Source organism: Cynocephalus volans, chromosome 17 (genome assembly GCF_027409185.1).
Source record: "Cynocephalus volans isolate mCynVol1 chromosome 17, mCynVol1.pri, whole genome shotgun sequence".
In the NCBI taxonomy this organism is placed as follows: Eukaryota; Metazoa; Chordata; class Mammalia; order Dermoptera; family Cynocephalidae; genus Cynocephalus; species Cynocephalus volans.
This window is the reverse complement of record NC_084476.1, coordinates 27483646-27502162: the sequence shown is the minus strand read 5'-3', so window position 1 is coordinate 27502162 and position 18517 is coordinate 27483646. Positions and strand designations below refer to the sequence as shown.

Here is an 18517-nt window from a genome sequence, read left to right as displayed (position 1 = left end):
ATTAGTAGCTAAGTGGTCTATGGAAAATTATTTAATCTCTCTAGATTTCCTTATCTACAATATTTTTTTTCAACAAATTCTGAATATATATTAGATGCCATGTCCTGAGGATGCATCATGAACAAGACTAACACAATCCTGGCCTCATTAGACTTACAATATAGTAAAATAGTAATAATTCAACCACACACAACATAGTTGTTACACACTATCATATGCCAAATAAAATTCCAGGCAATGATGAAATAGCAATGAACAAGAAAGAAAAAGCCCATGATCTCAGGGAGCTTACATTCCAGTGGGGAAGTGGAGGAGACACAATAATCACATAAACAGGTAAACACACAACCAAACAATAATTTAATGTAAATACTATGTAAAATGTTAAAATAGGATAATATGATACAAAGTATCTGTGTAGCTACCTGAAATTGGTTGGTCTTCCTTCTACGAGGAAATGATATTTAAGCTGAGATCTAAATGACAGAAAGTAGCCAGGCTGGTAAACATCGAGGAATAAAAATCATTCTAGGGAGAAGAAACAGTAAAGAAAAAGAAAAAGAAAAAAAAAGAAAAAGCCCTTAGGAATGAGCCTGTCCTGTTGAAGAAATGAGGTAAAGCCAAAAGTGGTTACAGCATAGTGGGTAGGAGAGCAAGTGTACAGCCAATATCCACGAGTTGAGACGGGAAGAGACAGCCATGTAAGTTGGTGAATTGGAATAATTTCTATCTCATTCTATGTATTACGGGAAGCCACTGAAGGGTTTTTTTTTAACTGGAAAGTGGTATAATCTCTCTAGTGGTTTGAAGCCACCAAAAGGTTTTTAAGCAGGACAGTGTAGTTATTTTAAAGTGTGTCCACAAATTCTTTTATACTTCTCCCTTCACAAAGTAGAACCTCATTTCCTTCCCCATGAAAGTGGGCTGGACTTCGTAATTCACTTGTAATGAACAGAATAAAGTGGAAGCAATGGAGCACTTCTGAGGGTAGGTCATAGAACACATTCTGATTTGCATCTTGCTAGCTCTCTCTGGGATCAATCACAATGGGAAAAAGCCAGCTGTTGTATCGTACGAAGCACTCAAGCAACCCTACGGAGAGCCCCACTAGGTAATAAACTGAGGCCTCCTGCCAACAACCAGGTGAGCGAACCTAGAAGCAGATTCTCCAGCCCCAGTCAAGCCTTCGGATTACTGCAATCCCAATCAAGTATTTTTATTTCAATTTCATAAGAGACCTTAATCTAGAACCTTCAGGTAAGCCACTCCAGAATTCTTGATCCACAGAAACCATAAGAAAATAAATGTTTGTTGTTTAAAGACATTAAATTTGGGGTAATTTGTTCTCCATCAAGAGATAACTAATTCACATTTTGGCACTTGGATCTGGGGTGGCACTGTAACAAAACCTAAAATGGGAGAATGGCTTTGAAATCAGACAGTAGAAGTTGTACGGACTTTGAGGAGTTAGTAAAAGCTACAAGAGTGTTGAAGAAACTCTGTAGAAGCATGATGACCTTTAAGGAAGCTTAGTCAGTTCAGGCTGGTATAACAAAATACCTTACACTGGGTAATTTATAAACAACAGAAATTTATTGCTTACAGTTCTGGAGACTGGGAAGTACAATATTAAGGCACCAGCAAATCTGGGTCTGCTCAGAGCCTGTTCCTCACGGATGGTGCCTTCTATATCCTCACATGGCAAAAGAAGCAAAGAGGGTCCCTTAAGCCTCTTTTGTAAGAGCACTAATCCCATTCATGAGGGCTCCCTCACAACCTAGTCACCTCCCAAGGACCCCCACCTTTTAATACCATCACCATAGAGGTTAAGTTCTCACATATGGATTTTGGGGGACACCAACACTCAGACCACAGCAGAAGCTATGGCCGAAAGCTTAAAGGAAAGTGAGAAAAATCTTACTGAAAACTAGAGAAAAATGAGGGCCGGACCATGGCTCACTTAGGAGAGTGTGGTGCTGATAACACCAAGGCCACGGGTTCGGATCCCTATACAGGGATGGCCGGTTACCTCACTTGGAAAGCATGGTGTTGACAACACCAAATCAGGGATTAAGATCCCCTTATCGGTCATCTTTTTTAAAAAAAAGCTAGAGAAAAGAGGACTCTTATTATGTAGTGGCAGAAAGTCACTCTCAGTAATATAAAAAAGAGAAAATATACCTAATGCACTGCATGATCTAGCTAAGAAGATTCCAAGGCAGATTTTGAAGGTGCTACCTGGATTCTTCTTGCTGCAAAAGTGAAAAGTGTATGAAAGAAAAAAGTAAAGTGTAAGAAAAGAAAAAGAAGATAAAGGAAACACTGTTAAATGAAAACAAGACAGAACTTGCTGGTTTTGAAAATTCCTAGCTTCTCCAGATTGCACACCATGCTAAAATTAAGAATGGCTTCTAGGCAAAAACAAAATCCATGGCACTGTCAAAAAAGCACAGTCTAAAGATGAAGGTAAAGATGTGACTATAAAATATTATGTTGGCTGGCTGGTTAGGACAGTTGGTTAGAATGAGTTGCTGATAACATATCAAGGTCTAGGCCCTGTACTGGCCAGCACAAAAAAAAAAAAAAAAAAAATCTTATGTTAAGATCTCAGAACGATACTATAATATGAGGACAGTGAGAAGACAGAAGTCTGTGAACCAGGAAGTAGGACCTCAGCAGACACCAAATCTGAGACTCCAGAACTGTGAGAAATAAATTTCTGTTATTTAAGCCATCTAGCCTATGGTATTTTTCTTACAGAAGCCCCAAAAGACTAAGACAGTTGTGTTTATTAAATCCTTTATTTACATGAAGTTTAAATTTTCAATTATAAAGAAAAGATATTGCAATTAGGCTAACATACCAACTATTGTTCAGTTCCCAAACACACACTTTGCTCTCACTACGAGCATCCTCCCCGGTGCATAATTAGGTGTGGCCGTCTTCCTCTTACTCAAAGCGGTCTGGAAAATGTTCAATCCAAATGCAAGCGTGCCTTTAAAATTTTCATTAAGAGAAGCTAAGTCCACTCATAAAGTTCCTTACTAAAAGGTCTAAAATTATTTTCACAATTTTTAAAAGAGACGTTCATTTCTGGGCTTAACTCATCAGTAAATTCTCAGAATTATAAGAATTTAAAAATCAGCTAATTCGCTATAGTAAACAATATGGAAGTAAACACACCAATCATGGGAGTATGCTATCAAGAAGGCAGAAAGAGGACACTTTCACCTACTTTACAAACCATTTTGTCATTTGGATTTCATGTTTTATCTTTGCAATTAAAATACACATGTATTTACATTCACAAATCAGCAAAGAGCAGAGAGGACCCTTATCTACTCTCTTCATACCCGACTTACTGAAAAAAAGGATCCTCAAAAGCTTCTAGGACGATGCAGAGAGAAATGAGAAAATGAGGTGAGCTACCTTAGAAATCTAAAGGGTCTATATAATGCTGAATGAAGGAAATCTATCACAGACAGGAAAAGACTCATGGGCAGTAGAATAACATTCCACACCAGGGTGGAGCTCTGTGGAAGATAGCCTTCTTCCTTTCCTTTAATAAAAACATTATAAGACTGGGAGTGGGAGTTCTGATAGGAAAAATAAAGTGATTATTAAAAGAGGTGGGGAGTTGCTCTGCAGAAAATAGCTTGAGTCTTAGCCCAGGGCTTTTCAAAAAACTGTCTTAATGCCAGTACCTCTGACATCCATGTGCTCTGTGGGCTCCTCCCTGTCTAAATCACCTACCTCACCCCAGAAACCACTGTCCTGATTTTGTGCTCATCACTCCCTTATTATAACCACTGTACATATGGCATCGCCCTAAATGATATATGATTTATTTTCGCCTGGCTTGAAACCTCAGTTTTTTTTCACTCAACATTATGTTTTTAAGATTATCTATATTGATAATTATAGCTGTGGGTCATTCATTTCACTGACATATAGTATTTCATTGTTTAAAAGCACAGTTTATTTAAATGTCCTACTGTTAAAAGACATTTGGGTAGTTTTCAGTTTAGGGCCATTAGAAATAAAAATGCGATCCACACTCAAATCAATTTCTATAGTACACGTGTAGGGGGTTCTCTTGGGGTGAAGACTCAGGAGTGAAATTGCTGGGCCATAGTTAATACCTACCTTCAATTTTAATAGATTATACCAAATCGTTTTCCAAAATGGTTTACCATTGACATTCCCACCATGACCACATTCCTCACCAACACGTGTTCTCGTTATGGTTATATCTTGTACTTCACTGATTCGTAAAGAAGTTGAACATCTTTTCACAATATTTTTTAGCCATTTGTTTCCTCTTCTGAGAAATGGCTATTTCTTTTATCAATTTTTAATGGCTAATCTTCTTATTTTTGGTTCTTTGGAGTCCTTTATTCTGGGTACTACCAATCATTTGTTGGTTATTTGTGCTACAATCACATTCACCCATTTTACGGCTTATCTTTTCACTTTTACAATGTCTTCTGATGAACAGAAGTTCTTCATTTTAATGGAGTCAAATTTATCAATCTTGCTTAGAGTTAGCATTTTTGATGTATTAAGAAATCCTTTCCTTGGCTGGCCAGTTAACTCACTTGGTTAGAGTGTGGTGCTGATAATACCAAGGTCAAGGGTTCAGATCTCTTTATTGGACAGCTGCCAAACCAAAAAAAAAAAACCTTTCTCACTTTGAGGTGGTGAAGATATTGCCCTATTTTTTGCCTAAAAGTATTATAAGTTTTTACTTTCATATTGATGTCTTTTATCCATCTGGAATTAATTTTTTTTTACATGGCATGAAACAAAGATCCAATTTCATATATTTCTACGTAGATAACCAATTGTTCTAGCCTCGTTTTTTAAAAAGTTCTTCCTTTTTCTATTAACCAGCAATGCCAATTGTCATTTACCAAGTTTCCATGTGTGTATGCATCTGTTCAAGGGCTCTCTATTCTGTCTCACTGCTCTATTTTTTCATCCCCATTCTTATAGCCACATTGTCTTAATTACCCTGGTTTTATAATAAATCTTGAAATCTGGTAGAGCAAGTCCACCCACCTTGTTTCTCTTCTAACTATTTTTGGCCTTTTGTTCTTTCACATAAATTTTAGAATCACTTTTATAAAATTCTACCAAAAAGTCCTATTGAAGTTTTCGTTGGAATTGCATTAAATTTGTAGATCGGTATGGAAAATTGATATGTCTATAATATCATGTCAATCTATGCATGAACACAGTACTTCTCTCCCATTTATTTAGATCTACTTTGGCTTTTGACAAAACTTTTAAATTTTTTCCATGAATTATGGTATCTCTTTTGCTGTGTGTGTGTGTTTATATATATGTATAAGTATATATACGTATATGTATATGTATATACATATATATATATATATATATAGAAACCTCATATGTTGCTGTCATTGTTAGTATAACTGGGTTTTTATTTTTAGAATTACTTTTTTCTGTTTGTTGTTAATGTAGAAAAATGCAATTGACCTTAGTATCTAGTGAACTTGCTAAACATTCCTAATTTTTATAATTTATTTGTAAACTCTTTTGACTTTTCCATGTAGATAACATCACAATTAGACTTTTGATTTTTCCTTTCCTGTCTCTACACCTTTTATTTCGTCTCCTTGTCTTACCGCACTGGCTAGGATTTCCAGTACAGTGTTGAACAGAAGCTCTGATAGCAGGCATCTTGCTCTTGTTTCTTGTAATATAACACGTAAGTTATATGATATTAACTGTAAGTTTTCTCTGGATACTCGTCCAGGTTAAGGAAGTTTTGTTCTACTACTAGTTTGCTAAGTGCTTTTTATCATGATTAGAAGCTGAATTTAATTAAATGCTTTTTCTTCATCTGTATTGTGAACATGTGTATCTTCTCTAATCTGTGAATGTAGAAAATTATACTCATTTTTTGAATATTGACACAACCTTGCCTTCCAAGAATAAGACCAGTAACCCAGTACTTTTCGCTTGGAGAGTCAGAAGACGTTAGATGAATAGAAACTCTCTACTTTAAACTATAGAGTGCTAGTCTTACCCATACCTCAAAACCCTGTCTCCTCCACGGCATTGTTACTGACTCATCCATGCATTCTCTGAGCTCTTAGAGCACTTGCCATTGACGATTCTCCTTTGATACTTGGTATGTGCTATTCTATATATGTCCTGCCTACAGACTAGAATATAAGCCCCTCAAAGTGCAGCAACTAGTAAGCACACAACAAATTCTTGCTTAAAATGCTTCAAATACCCTTGTGGATGAGATAGTGAAACATGAGTTGGATAATAATGCAGCATCCTTAGAAAATGAGACTGCTGGACATACGAGTTTTCTAGAGAGCTGCAGTTTTAATGTCCTAACACTCACTGAAACTTTAAAATCATTCTAAATTGTACTCCACACTTCCTTGTTTTGTTAACACAGTATTCGGAGCATGCTTTATACATTTCTTGACATTAAGCATAATTTAACTTTTTCTTTTTGAAGACAGTCAATCACTAGGAATCAGTTATGGGATTGTGCTAGAGATGCAGCTGTGGGTACATGTGTGGGATGAAGAACCTCAGCTGTGGGCCTGGAACAAGGAAAACAAAAAGCAGGCATTTTCCCCCTTTGGCATTGACCTCTAGTTAACTCTCAGCAGTGATTCACACTTTTCCTCCTACACTCTCCTACTGCCCTCACCTCCTTTTACCCCAGAATTACATAATGCAGAACTGTGGAACCGATACATTTTTAGCAGTGATAATATGAAAAGTTACCATTTCTGCAGATGAGGAACTTCCAGGTTGTTTTTTCATTGTGAACTCTTTTCTTCTCTGTATCTATGACTAGCTGACCTCATCACTGCTTCTAATCTCTAGAGGGGGAACACAGGGTATATAGCATAGCTAAAAGAACAGACTCTGGAGCCAGGCTGCTTGGGTTCAAATTACAGTTTGGTTGAAAGCCCTGATGACAAGTTACTTAACTTCACTATTCCTCAGTTTCCTCAACCATATCTTGAGAACAAACATACATCTACCTCCCAGGATTGTTGTGAGAATTAAATGGGTTAACATTTACAAAGTGCTTAGAACATGCCCTAGCACATAGTAAAAATTACTTAAGTATTATTAAATAAACGGATAAAATACTATCAACTTGAACTCCACTGCTCTCTTCTCTTTCTTAAAACTGCTCCAGTACTTCTCATTTGGGATTGTGGTTGTACCGGTGGTGGTGACGGTGGTAGTGATGGTGTTCTTTTGGAGGGGGAGCAGGGATGGTGCAGACATTACTAAAGGATCCCAGCACTCCTTCCTCTGGTCAGTGCCTCTATCAGACACAGGGAAAAGGGAAGGGGGAGTGTCCTGTATATTCATCGCTGCTCTGTCAGCCACGGGAAACAGGTGAATAAAATGGGGCTGTTTATTTAATCAGCATAACAGCAATTTAGGGACATGTGTGACTGCTGTTTCCAAATATTTGCAGGGCTGGGCTGGAGAAGAGGTAGTATTTAAAATTCTATAGAACAGCAACATGCTCCCCATCAGTGAACATGTTTAAGCAGGGTACTGGTCGCCAGGTGTCAAGGATGCTGTAAGAAAAACATTTTTAATTTAGATTTAGATAATCTTTATGATTCCTTCTACTTCTAAAATCCTAGTAATCCTAGTATGAATCACCAAGACGTTAACAACCTAGGCGTGAGTCACACATCGCCAACGCGATCCCCAAGGCACAGAATTCTTCACTCCCCGCCACAGTGCTTGGCTCCTTACCACAGATCTAGGTGAGGAATTCTAGCCCTCAGGCTGTGTATACAAAAACTTTTCTAAAACTAGACGCCTCTGTCACTTGATTCTAGACTTCTGTTATGATCACCAGATATAATATCGCGTACATCCCAGACGGCACTTGGCAGAAAGGTGTGTGTCCGGATTAACTCTCAGACAGTCCTTGACATCCCTCTTCGAGAGGCCGGACAAAAGCAGACTGAAGTGAGCAGGCGGGTTAAGGGGCAGGGGCACGGGTGAATGAGTTAGGCGAGGCGACACAGGGACAGGGGAAAGGGACAAAGGCCTCGGGGAGAGCACGCTGGCCTCGGAGGCTGGTAGGAATGCCCCAGCCGGAGTGGCCAACAGCCTGGGGTGTGCACTGGGGATGCGAAAGGGGAACAGCGGTCGGTCCAGCAGCCACGACTAGAAGGGTCCTCGATGCCAGCGGAGGGCCCCGCGGGGGTCCACTGTGTCTCCCGGAGCTGGGCGACGCTGCCCGCCCTGCGCAGGGGGCCTCGCTCGGCCTCGGGGCACAGGCCGGACAGCGCACCTGCCCGGGCTCCGCCGGCCCCGCGCCCGCGCCCCGCAGCCTCCCCGCTGCTCTGCCCACTCGTCCTCGCCGCTGGACTCCGGGTCGTCCCCCTGCCCCGGAGAAGCGACCGACACCAGCGCCGCAGTGCTCGTGCCGAAAGTGGGGCACCGCTGCCCCCGCCCAGCCCGGCCCCGGCCGTGCGAGCGGCCGCCGCCATCGCGGGCCGCGGCGGGAGGGGCCGCGGGGCCGCGCCGGGCGCCACTTTACCTGAGAAACCAGCGGGAGCAGCGTCTGCTCCACCGAGCGAGTTTTGATCTCGAGTCCCGAGTCGAAGGCGAAGCTCGACGGGCCGGAGCCTTGAACTGCTCCGGCGCCGCCAACGCCGGCGAGGCCACGAGAGGCGGCCATGGCCCTCGGCCGGTCGCGCAGCCGGGACCCCGCGCCACTGCCAGCCCGCCGCCCGCCTGCCAGCCCGCCAGCCCGGGCAGCCGCAGCGAACCCGCGCCGCCCGAGGCCCCGCCCCCGGAACGGCCCCGCCCACTCCCCGCCCCCACGCCCCACCCGCTCCAGTCGAGGGCCCGCTCTGAAGCCCCGCCCCCAAAGCCGGGCCCCGCCCCAGCACCGCGCGCTCCCTCTGACCCGACTCCCTGCTCCGCCAGTGTCTCTCCTTAGACCTGTCTTGGATATGTTCGGAGCTCCTCCCTCCAGGCTAGCGCGGAGAAACCAAACGCCTCCCACGCCCACGTGGTCTCTTACCCGGAGAAGGACGACAGTGCCCAGCAAACCTTCCCGTCCTCCCGATCAGTGACTCGTCCCTACTCAATTCCGAATTCTCTCAAACACTTCTGGAAGCTGCGTTAGGGTTGAAAGTGGTATGTACAGCAGAACCTGAGTCAAGTCTGTGGGGAAGGGTCTTTACCCGGGAACGGAATTCGACTAGCAGTCGTCTTTCTGGGGCTTCTCAGGAAGGCCCCCTTTCCACCCTCCACCTTGCTTATTTTCTGGCACTCGCGCGCTCGCGCTCTCCCTACACGTAGAAAAAATATATATATAAATATATATTATACACACACATACACACACACACACGTATATATATATATATATGTTTTTTGTTTGTTTGTTTGTTTGTTTTTTGGTGGCTGGCCGGTAAGGGTCCCTAACCCTAACCTTGCTGTTATTAGCTCGGTGCTCTAACCAACTAAGCTAACCCACCAGCCTCTGGCTATATATTATTCTCACAAACCCTTTGAACTGGGTTGAAGATGAAACATTTGATAGTACAGTCATTTAAGAAATATCTGGGTAAATGGCAAGAAGATAGTGTATCTTTCAAGCTACTGTTTAGACTTGTTCTTCAAAAAGAAATCAGATAAAATATATGGGAAAAAAAGCATCTATTGTTCAATGCTTATTTTTAAAAACTGCTTTTCAAAATTACTTTTTCCATAGTGCCAGCACAAAGCAATTTCTTAGTAACTGCATGTGGAATGAAAGATCACTAGTGTATTCAGGGAACTCATTTAAGGGTAAAGTTAAGAATCAGTTCTCTAAGCACAACCATGTGCTTACACAGAGCCCCTGCCATGGGAGGGAGAACTGAACACTCCTTCACTTAAGGTTTCCAGGAGCAAAGCCAGAGGGAGGTTGTCAGAAGCTTCAGAACCTTGTGAAGGAGTTCTAAGTTTAAGCAGTCAACTAAGAAGCATGAAGTGTTTTGTGAACTGCCATATCTGCCAATGAGAACCTATCAGAGTAGGAAAAAACCTGAGGCTAGTCCACCCTTACACGTTGGCCAGGATCATTTCTCCTTCGATAATGTCAGGATGAACTGGATCCCATCAATTCGAGGTGTCAAAAACTCTTTCCCAAGTACTGTTGAAATGTGCTCCAAAAGTACTTCCACATGTGGGTTCAACTTCATCTCAGAGTACTGCACAGAGAAATTTGGTATTGAAGATAGCCAAGCGTAGGCTTCTTTTCTTCATTCAAAAAGCAAAGGTCTAAATAATCACACTTCCTTTTCTTCCAGTTCTTACTCCTCAGTCACCCACCTCACCACTTATCTCCCAAAAGGCCACTTTCCCCTGTGCACGGACCCCTTAACCTCTTCAAAGTGCCCAGCATACACTCTCCAGACATACCTTCCCTTACGTAAGGTGACCCTATTTCATAAAAATTCATTGTAGGTACTGGTGCCAAAGGAAAAGGCAAAATATAAGGCCTAAGAGACAGATGGACATATTCATAAAAGTTGGGCTTCACTAAAGATGAAATTTCTCAACGAAAAAGAGACTAAGTTTATCACTTGATTCATTCAACACTAGTAATTTTATTTCAAAATATAAATATTTTACATTTACAAAGAAGTTACATTAGGAGGTTGTCAAAGCAATTTAAAGCTAAGAAACAGCATTTGTGTGAGAATAAAGAATATTTATTGTTGTATTTGAATATTCTTTACTTTCAAACCTCTCATTTTCCTGAGAATGCACCGATGATACATTTTCAAAGAGTTACATTAAGCAATTCCAATATTATATCCAATCTTGGTTTCAAAATCAAACGGTATCTGAAATAGATTCCAGTCACCTAAATAAGTGGCACTGCAAAGGACAAAGAAGGGTTTTCTTTGGAATAGCTACAATGAGAGTAACACTTCTGGGTCACTGTAATGAAAAAGAAACAGTATTTGATAATAAGCTGAAATGATGTTACTTTAAGGTTTGCTTCCATCTTTTTCAAGGTAAAATATTAAGCTAGAAGAAAAATGAGAAACCAGATGCAGAGTAAAGAACTCTGGACTTGGAGTCAGAAGTTCTGCAACTGAATTCTGGCTCCATCATTCTGTGGTATAAACTTGGGGGAAAATCACAAAGAACCTTTCAGGACCTCATCTGTACAACACGTATAACACTGCCTATCTCACAGGGTTGAAGCTATAAAGTGCCATACAAAAGCATCATTAAAACGTAATATCATTATATCACCACTGTATTTGCATGTTAACTGATCCTTGAAAAACTTGCAAAATTAAATACTGATTTTACACACCACAGGTGGAAAAGGATCGCTATACTTTAAGCATAGCTTTTGATCAGCAAATATGGTCTTTCTAATATCTCCCTAAACTTTAAACCTTATTATGGATTACATGGTACCCAAGTAATAGATTTACCATTAGGTATTTCCATTAGGGATGCATTCTAAAAGAGCTGTAAATCTGATCAAGTGCCATGTTTCCCAAAGGACTATGGGTCCTTTGAGATACTGAGAAAATAAAGAGGGGACACAATCCAAGGTCAAACAGTCTTTGTCCCCTCTTACAAGTTCACAATTTATAACAGCATGTTAAAAACTCTTGGAAGTCCTACAGAAAGGAAACAAACTCAGCATCCCCCAATTTTAATTGACCATGAAATCCCCTCCCTTCCCCCCACACACTTTTTTTTCTCTTACACCATCTATTAACATCTCTTGGAACTACTGCTATAAGGAACACATTTTGCCAAAAGCTTCTCGACTATGGGGAAAAGGGAAGAGAAACAGAACAATGGACTGAGAGAAAAAGCTGTATTCTACTCTGAATTCTGTTACTAACTGGTTGTATTTGTATGTGTTTTCACAAGCCACTTTAACCAACAAATTTGTTTCCTTTTCTTGCAAATGGAAGGATCACCTAATTATCTAGGGCCCATTCTAGCACAGAATTTCTATGACCCTGGTAGATAGAACATCTTGGTTCACAATTCTTTTTAAACTATCAAAAAGCAATTGCTCAGTGGCTTCAGATATCACGTGGGTTTTTTTGCAGGTTCTCTATAATAAATTAATGAAATGGATATATTTTGATGGCTAAATGTGTAAAGACAAGAAACTTATAAAATTAAAAGTACTTGTTCTTAGCCAAAACTAGAATTTGGAAGTATGTTGCCAGAGGCTATTTCCACTATGAAATGCACCCTCAAAGTCCTACTGTAATACTCTTATAAAGCTTTTGGGAGACCCATCAGAGAGGACTGCAAGGTCAGGACCATGGGAAGTCCTGAGGGGTTTTTCCTATAAACCCTGAGGTTGAAAGCTCTGGGAAGCTCACCTAAATTATTTTGCTTTAATCTAACCCCTCATGGTCTGAATTTCTGAGTATTTCTCAGGCCCACTAGTGACACATTCCTGATGCACTAACATAACCAAAGTGGGAACTAGAGGTACTAAGAAGTCCTGATAGGTCACAATGGGTTTGTGTTAAGACCAGGTTTCACCAGAAGACCTCATTGGCAAGGTTTAACAGCCCTTGAGCTAAAATAAGCAGCCGCCATTTCCAAAGGCTACCAGAGTTTGTTTAAATACAGGGTCTCCATGTAACAAACCTTAGGTATTTTCCCACTGTCAAGGGTCAAGCCACAACAGTCTCAGAAACTGAGGGAAAACTCTGCCAGCTAACCCCCTCTCATGGAAGGGAGTGATAGGAATCCTTGCAATTTTAACAATAACTAAGACTGGCATCTAAGGCAGTCTTACAGAAATCACTTCCCAGAATAGAGTAACAGGAATTTTGGAACTTAAGCAGGACTTGCATAACATGGAATTTATGCTGAAAATCCCGTGCGTTGCTTCCCCTCAGAAAAGAGAGAAGCATGTCTGTGTAGAGAGCTTTTACCTCCTCCCCCCACCCCATTAAATTAGTGAATGTGAACTTGAAACTAATTTTTCAGGCTGGATGGTTAGCTCAGTTGGTTAGAGTGCAGTATTGTAACACCAAGGTCAACAGTTCAGATCAGTCACAAACAAATCTTTAATAAACCTATAAAAATGCATGATATTGTGATAGATTTCTATAGTCGATTTTTACTAAAGCTACTTCATCAATGCATTGTCTATTCCTAAGGAAGTTTCCTCTTTCTGGGTCAAATTCTGACTGAGACTTTAAGGGCAGTTTATCTGTGAGACTTGATATTTGGACTCCTACCTTTTCATACCACTTGATCTCTCTACCCTGTGAACATTCTGTAAAACCTCCTCGCTGTAGCTGAGGGTGCAGGCTGGGATGCTTCTCTCTCATTCTGTGGGTTCCACGAAGACCTCCCTCCGTAGCTGTAGGCCTTCCCAGTCCTTATGCTGTAGCTGTAGCAATGGGTCAGTTGAAGTTTCCTGATCAGGACTGTGTAGCACTCTGGAGCACCTCTGCTCCAGATATTTCAGGGTGATATAACATCACTGCTGCTAATTTTGGCAGCTCTAAACCTGATTTTCATCCTAATAATTATCCCAGCAACAGCCATACATTAGCTCAAGTTTAGTTTTTTGCAGTACCACTTTATATAGCTAAAAGCACTTTGGAGGAACATGCTTTGTATATGCACACTAACTCATTGTGTATAATATCTGCTTCTCATGAATATTTGCTAATTATGGCTATAAACTTACCAGTATATAATTTTAAAAAGCAAACCTGATTTCCGTTATAACCCTGTTTTGTTTGGGGGTTTTTTTTGTTGTTGTTTTTACTGGCCAGTACAGGGATCAAACCTAGGACCTTGGTGTTATCAGCACCACACTCTAACCAACAGAGCCAACCAACCAGCTTTTTTTTTTAACCCTTTTAATGCAAAAATGTTAAATTTAGTCTTACACATGATCTGGCTAAGATTTAAGGCAGACAGAGGCCTTTTTATGAGTTATCTCCTACAGCACCCTGTACAGTCCCTGGCATGGAGCCCACAGTTTAGCAAACTCTCATGTTTTACTGAATGAATGAATGAATGAATGAATGACTAAAGAAGAGAATGAGTTACTTAGTGGCCAAATCTGACACATGGTAGAATAGCAGATAATTGTTGAAGGCCTCATAATAAAAATAAGAGATTACATGCAGTCTACTGCATAAAAACAGTCAAAAGACCTCATGGTAGTCTTTTCTAGATGGGGTTATTCTTTTGAAGTACAAGAATAAAGTTAAAGCTAATTATCATTCTTAAGTTAATTACATTAACTTCTCTGTAAGAAGATGTTTTAGAAAAAATTATTTCCACTTTTAAATGTTTTCCAAAAAGGAAATCTTCAACACTTTTGAGCCCCTTCTCCTCCATATTCCCTTGGGAGCAGAGGAAGGGCCTGACAATTCTTTTAAACAAGGGTGCAAAGCTAAGAGCTGGGTTCTAGTCCCAGCACCATCATTAACTGTAGGATAAGTCTTCATTCATAACAAATAGATAGCACCCATTCTGTCTCATAGCACTGGGATAACCGCATAAGATATTAGAAGAAATGCTCTATAGCATAGCAGAATTTTCAGGCTATGGAGTCAGAAAGATCTGAGGCCAAATCTTAGTAACTAAACTTTATGACTTTGAGTTGGTCACTTTTCTGAACCTTAGTTTCCCCATCAGTGCGAAACTTTTATAAAATAATATAAAGCTAAATGACAGGTGATGTGAAATGTCTGTGAAATAATATGTGCAAAATGACTTTGTAAAATGCAAAGCACTATGCTGGTTATGGTGATATCTGAGATATTTTAAAAGTTACAATTCCGTTCAATAAGCATTCATCTAGAGTGGTATGTGCAAGGCACTGTGCTAAGTGATGGAAAAACACTACATAAATATAAAATTCGACTGTATTTAAGTAACTAATTGGCAGAGTTCCAAATAATGAAACAGGGATTCATTTAACAAATCAGAATACTGCTACACCTGAGATTTTTCACTTAAAACATTTAGAGAAAAAAAAATGGTTAGCATGAATTCTATCATATTGTTACCATTCATAGCAGCTTAATAAGTATTTTATTTCAGTGTGGTCAGCCAATTTTAGAATTTTGGCAAGAGTGTAATGGGGGATGGCGAAGGAAGGGGAGGAAGAGCTTCAGTCTTTCTGCATCTCCTATGGTTGCAACATAAAATTGAACATCAAATAATCTATCCCATCCTTACACTTAAGATTTGTTCTTCTTAAAGAGGGGATGATACATTGTGCAAGAAGTATAGAGGACTCATTTTTCCTGCTCACGCAATTACATACTCAAAGTGAAAGCCCTCCTCGTTGAAAAGTGACTGTCACAGACAAATTTAAGAATAGATTTCTTAAAGCAGGAGAAAATTACACTGCATGTACTTTGAACAGGTACTTTAAAGTTCTTAAAATAACTTTATAAATATATATAATAATAATATAGATAACCAAAGTGGGAAAATTTCAAGCCGTGGTACCAGTGTATAAACTAAAACTTTTCAAGCCATCTTAGCAACAGTTAAATCAGCAACCACATTTCTGAACTCCCAAGCTGTGTTTTAAAATGCAAAGCAGCCCACAGCAAGTTCTCTCTTGTCCAGGCATTCTGTATGTAAGGCCAGGAGGCTTCTGCTTCTTTCCTGGGCTCTGTTTGCTAGGCACGACTGAAAGGACAGAAGGCCACAGCTGAGCTGAACTCATGTCAAGGTTGAAATTCCTAAATAAATCATTACAGTGGAAACCATGTCAGTCTATTGAAGATTTCAGATCTTCAGAGATGTCATGGAAAATCCTAAAAGAGGAGAAGATGGAATTATTAGTTTTCTTTTTGGAAAGGACGGGGCAAACATAAAACCAAAGAGATATTTTTTTTAAAAAGGAAAATAAAAGAAAAAGGAAAAAAAGAGCACATAACCATACAACAGTATCTTATTTGTATAATCTTATTTGTATAATCTTTGAGATTATACAAATAAAAACGGTATCTTATTTGTATAGTCTTTGAGAGCTTTGATGAGATTACTCAGTCACTGTTTTTCTTAACATTTCCACTGAGTATTGTTTCAAAGTCTGCTAGTTGTTGCTCATTCTTCAGTAACAAGAACTCCAGTTTTTAGCTGGGTCCACCATCTCTAATTATCTCTAGGAAAAAAAAAATCCATAACCTAGAGACGCAGAAATGATTTTGTTACCAGCCTATTCAAGAGGCATAGCTCTAATCAGCATGGCTCATAAAACTAACTCCTTGGTTACGGAAGAAACAAAGGGATAAACACTGCATTGACACTATTTCTAAAAATGTCTAATATCTTACCTAAACTGTCTAAATACAGGATTCCTTCCCAAATCATAAAGATTATTATGCTCCTAAGAACCAAAGTTGTAGAATTTCTCTTCTAACAACAGGCAATGCAGAACCAGGACCATAAGTGATTGGGGGAACAGAGACTGTTCTTAATATTTTATACCTCCTTTAAGAACATCCTTTAAGGAGATTGTGCGGTGTAGTCTTTCACATACTATTGCTCCTTAAAAATGTTTTGGGATCTTCTTCACCTAAAGTTTCAATGAGATTTTTACAAATTCACTTCACCTCCTACCCCCTTCTTCCATGTAAATACTTTAATCTTTTCTGATTTAACAACTCAAGATCTGTTGACTCCCAGCATCCCAGAATAAACTTTGGATGCTTAAAACTAAAAAGCTATAACTGACTTAGTTGTCTCTGCAGAGTTGAGCATGTATTTCCTAAACCCATAGCAGTACACAGGTACAAACCCTTGTGACAGAGCATATGTCATCACTATAATGCATATGCCTTCCCTTCCAACAAATTTGGAATAAAGCTTCAAGGCTGGGGTTTACTATGTCCTATTCTCTTTTATCAGCCTCAAGGTTATATTGCGAAAATCTTTATCTGATCTGCTTTGGTGTCTTTAATCTATTAATTTATCAAATTCTCACTGAGCACTTTCTGTAGGCCAGACACCATGTTAGAAATGGTAAAATAGTGGTAAACAAGTAAAGACATAATTCCTACCTTCAGAAAGCTTACCACCTAGTGGGAAAGACAATGAATTTAGCACATATTTATAGAATATGTATTACCTTTCCCATAAGAGATGTACAAGATGCTATGGGGACACATAACCAGGACTTCTTATCAATGCAGAGAGTTTCAGTAATGCTTCTCAGGAAAAGAGTACTTTGAGTACAGACCATGACATCGGACTTGGCTAGAAAGGGGTGGTATTCTTTACAGAGGGGACAACATGTGCAAGGAATACACTGACTTCAGGGAACTAAAACGAGTTCAATATGGCTGGAAAGTAAAATGCAAGGCAGGTAGCACAGAGAGATGAATCTAGAGGGTAGGCAGAAATAAGACATGAAAAGTCTGACAAGCCAAATTAAAGTTTCAACTTTATCTCAAAGGCCATCAAAAGCCACTGTGGGAATTTTAAGCAGCAGAACATAATATTTATGCTTCAGAAAAACCAGAGTCTGCACTATGGAGAACAGATTGGAAAGAATCAAGACTAGAAGCAGGGACCAGTGAAGAGACTGCTGAAGAAATCCGATCACTGGGTCATTTCACTGGGACTAAAGAAAATGAATAGATTCAGGAAATTTTTAAGTAACAGAATGTTTAAGCCAACAGAGAGTGAGTCAAGTATACCCCCTTCCTAACTCCAGCTTTCTCTCTATTTTCTCATTATTCCAGACTGGAATGACAGGGAGGACACTCCAACTGAAATTCTTAAGGTTAGTGTAAGGGTCTGCAGACATGGGGATGTTTTTTGGAGAACATCTTTTGTATCTCACTTTGCAAAGACAAAAATAACTTCTTGCTCTATCATTGAGTAGGATGTGCTATACCTTAATTTAATTACCAAATAATTTTTTATAAAAAGATACTCACTTTTGATTGAACTTGGGTATTTAATTATGGAAGATATTCACAGGTTAAGATAATGCTTCTAAAAATAGGAATGAGTTACTAATAACTCCTCCCCAGACAAAGATAAAGCTGAGTTCCTAAAGGACCACATTCCAGTTGCCACCTTTAGTACTCCCCAGGTGTGACAGAAAGGAAAGGAAAACTTCAGTACAGAGAACAGCATTCCTGGAGGAGCTCCTGGGATATGCTTCTACCTCCTTTCAGGTTTTTCTCAACTTTACTATTCAGAGATGGTTGCTCAGTTTTTGGTAGGCATGGAATAAGTATATCAACTCCAGTCTGAGTATCCTGTCCAGAAATCAAGAAAGTGCTCTAAGATGCATGATTACGGGAGTGTTTTTGCCCTTTCTTACACCTCTCCCCCCAAATAGCCCCAGTGTTAATAGAGAACAGAGGAAGTAAAAGGTTCTGATTATTGAGTTGAAGCCAAAATAGTTGGGAGTCCAATGTTGTGCTATATCCACTACATTCACCTCCATTGAAATATTGCATTCACCACTATCAACGGTGAG

General features: G+C 39.8%; 2 protein-coding genes across 6 annotated transcripts in view; both read right to left on the bottom strand.

The window, feature by feature from the left end:
- CTNNAL1 (catenin alpha like 1) overlaps positions 1-8782 on the bottom strand; it is a 59127-nt gene extending 50345 nt beyond the window's left edge. For both annotated transcript variants that reach the window (XM_063081966.1, XM_063081965.1), the window contains exon 1: positions 8579-8782. In XM_063081966.1, coding sequence (XP_062938036.1) covers positions 8579-8719 — 141 coding nt within the window. In that variant the 5' untranslated portion in view covers positions 8720-8782. The remainder of the gene's footprint in view (positions 1-8578) is intronic.
- Positions 8783-10682: 1900 nt separating this feature from the next.
- The window catches only part of TMEM245 (transmembrane protein 245), an 87914-nt gene continuing 80079 nt past the window's right edge, over positions 10683-18517 (bottom strand). For all 4 annotated transcript variants that reach the window (XM_063081833.1, XM_063081834.1, XM_063081836.1 and 1 more), the window contains one exon: positions 10683-15836. In XM_063081833.1, the coding sequence (XP_062937903.1) occupies positions 15791-15836 (46 nt within the window). In that variant the 3' untranslated portion in view covers positions 10683-15790. The remainder of the gene's footprint in view (positions 15837-18517) is intronic.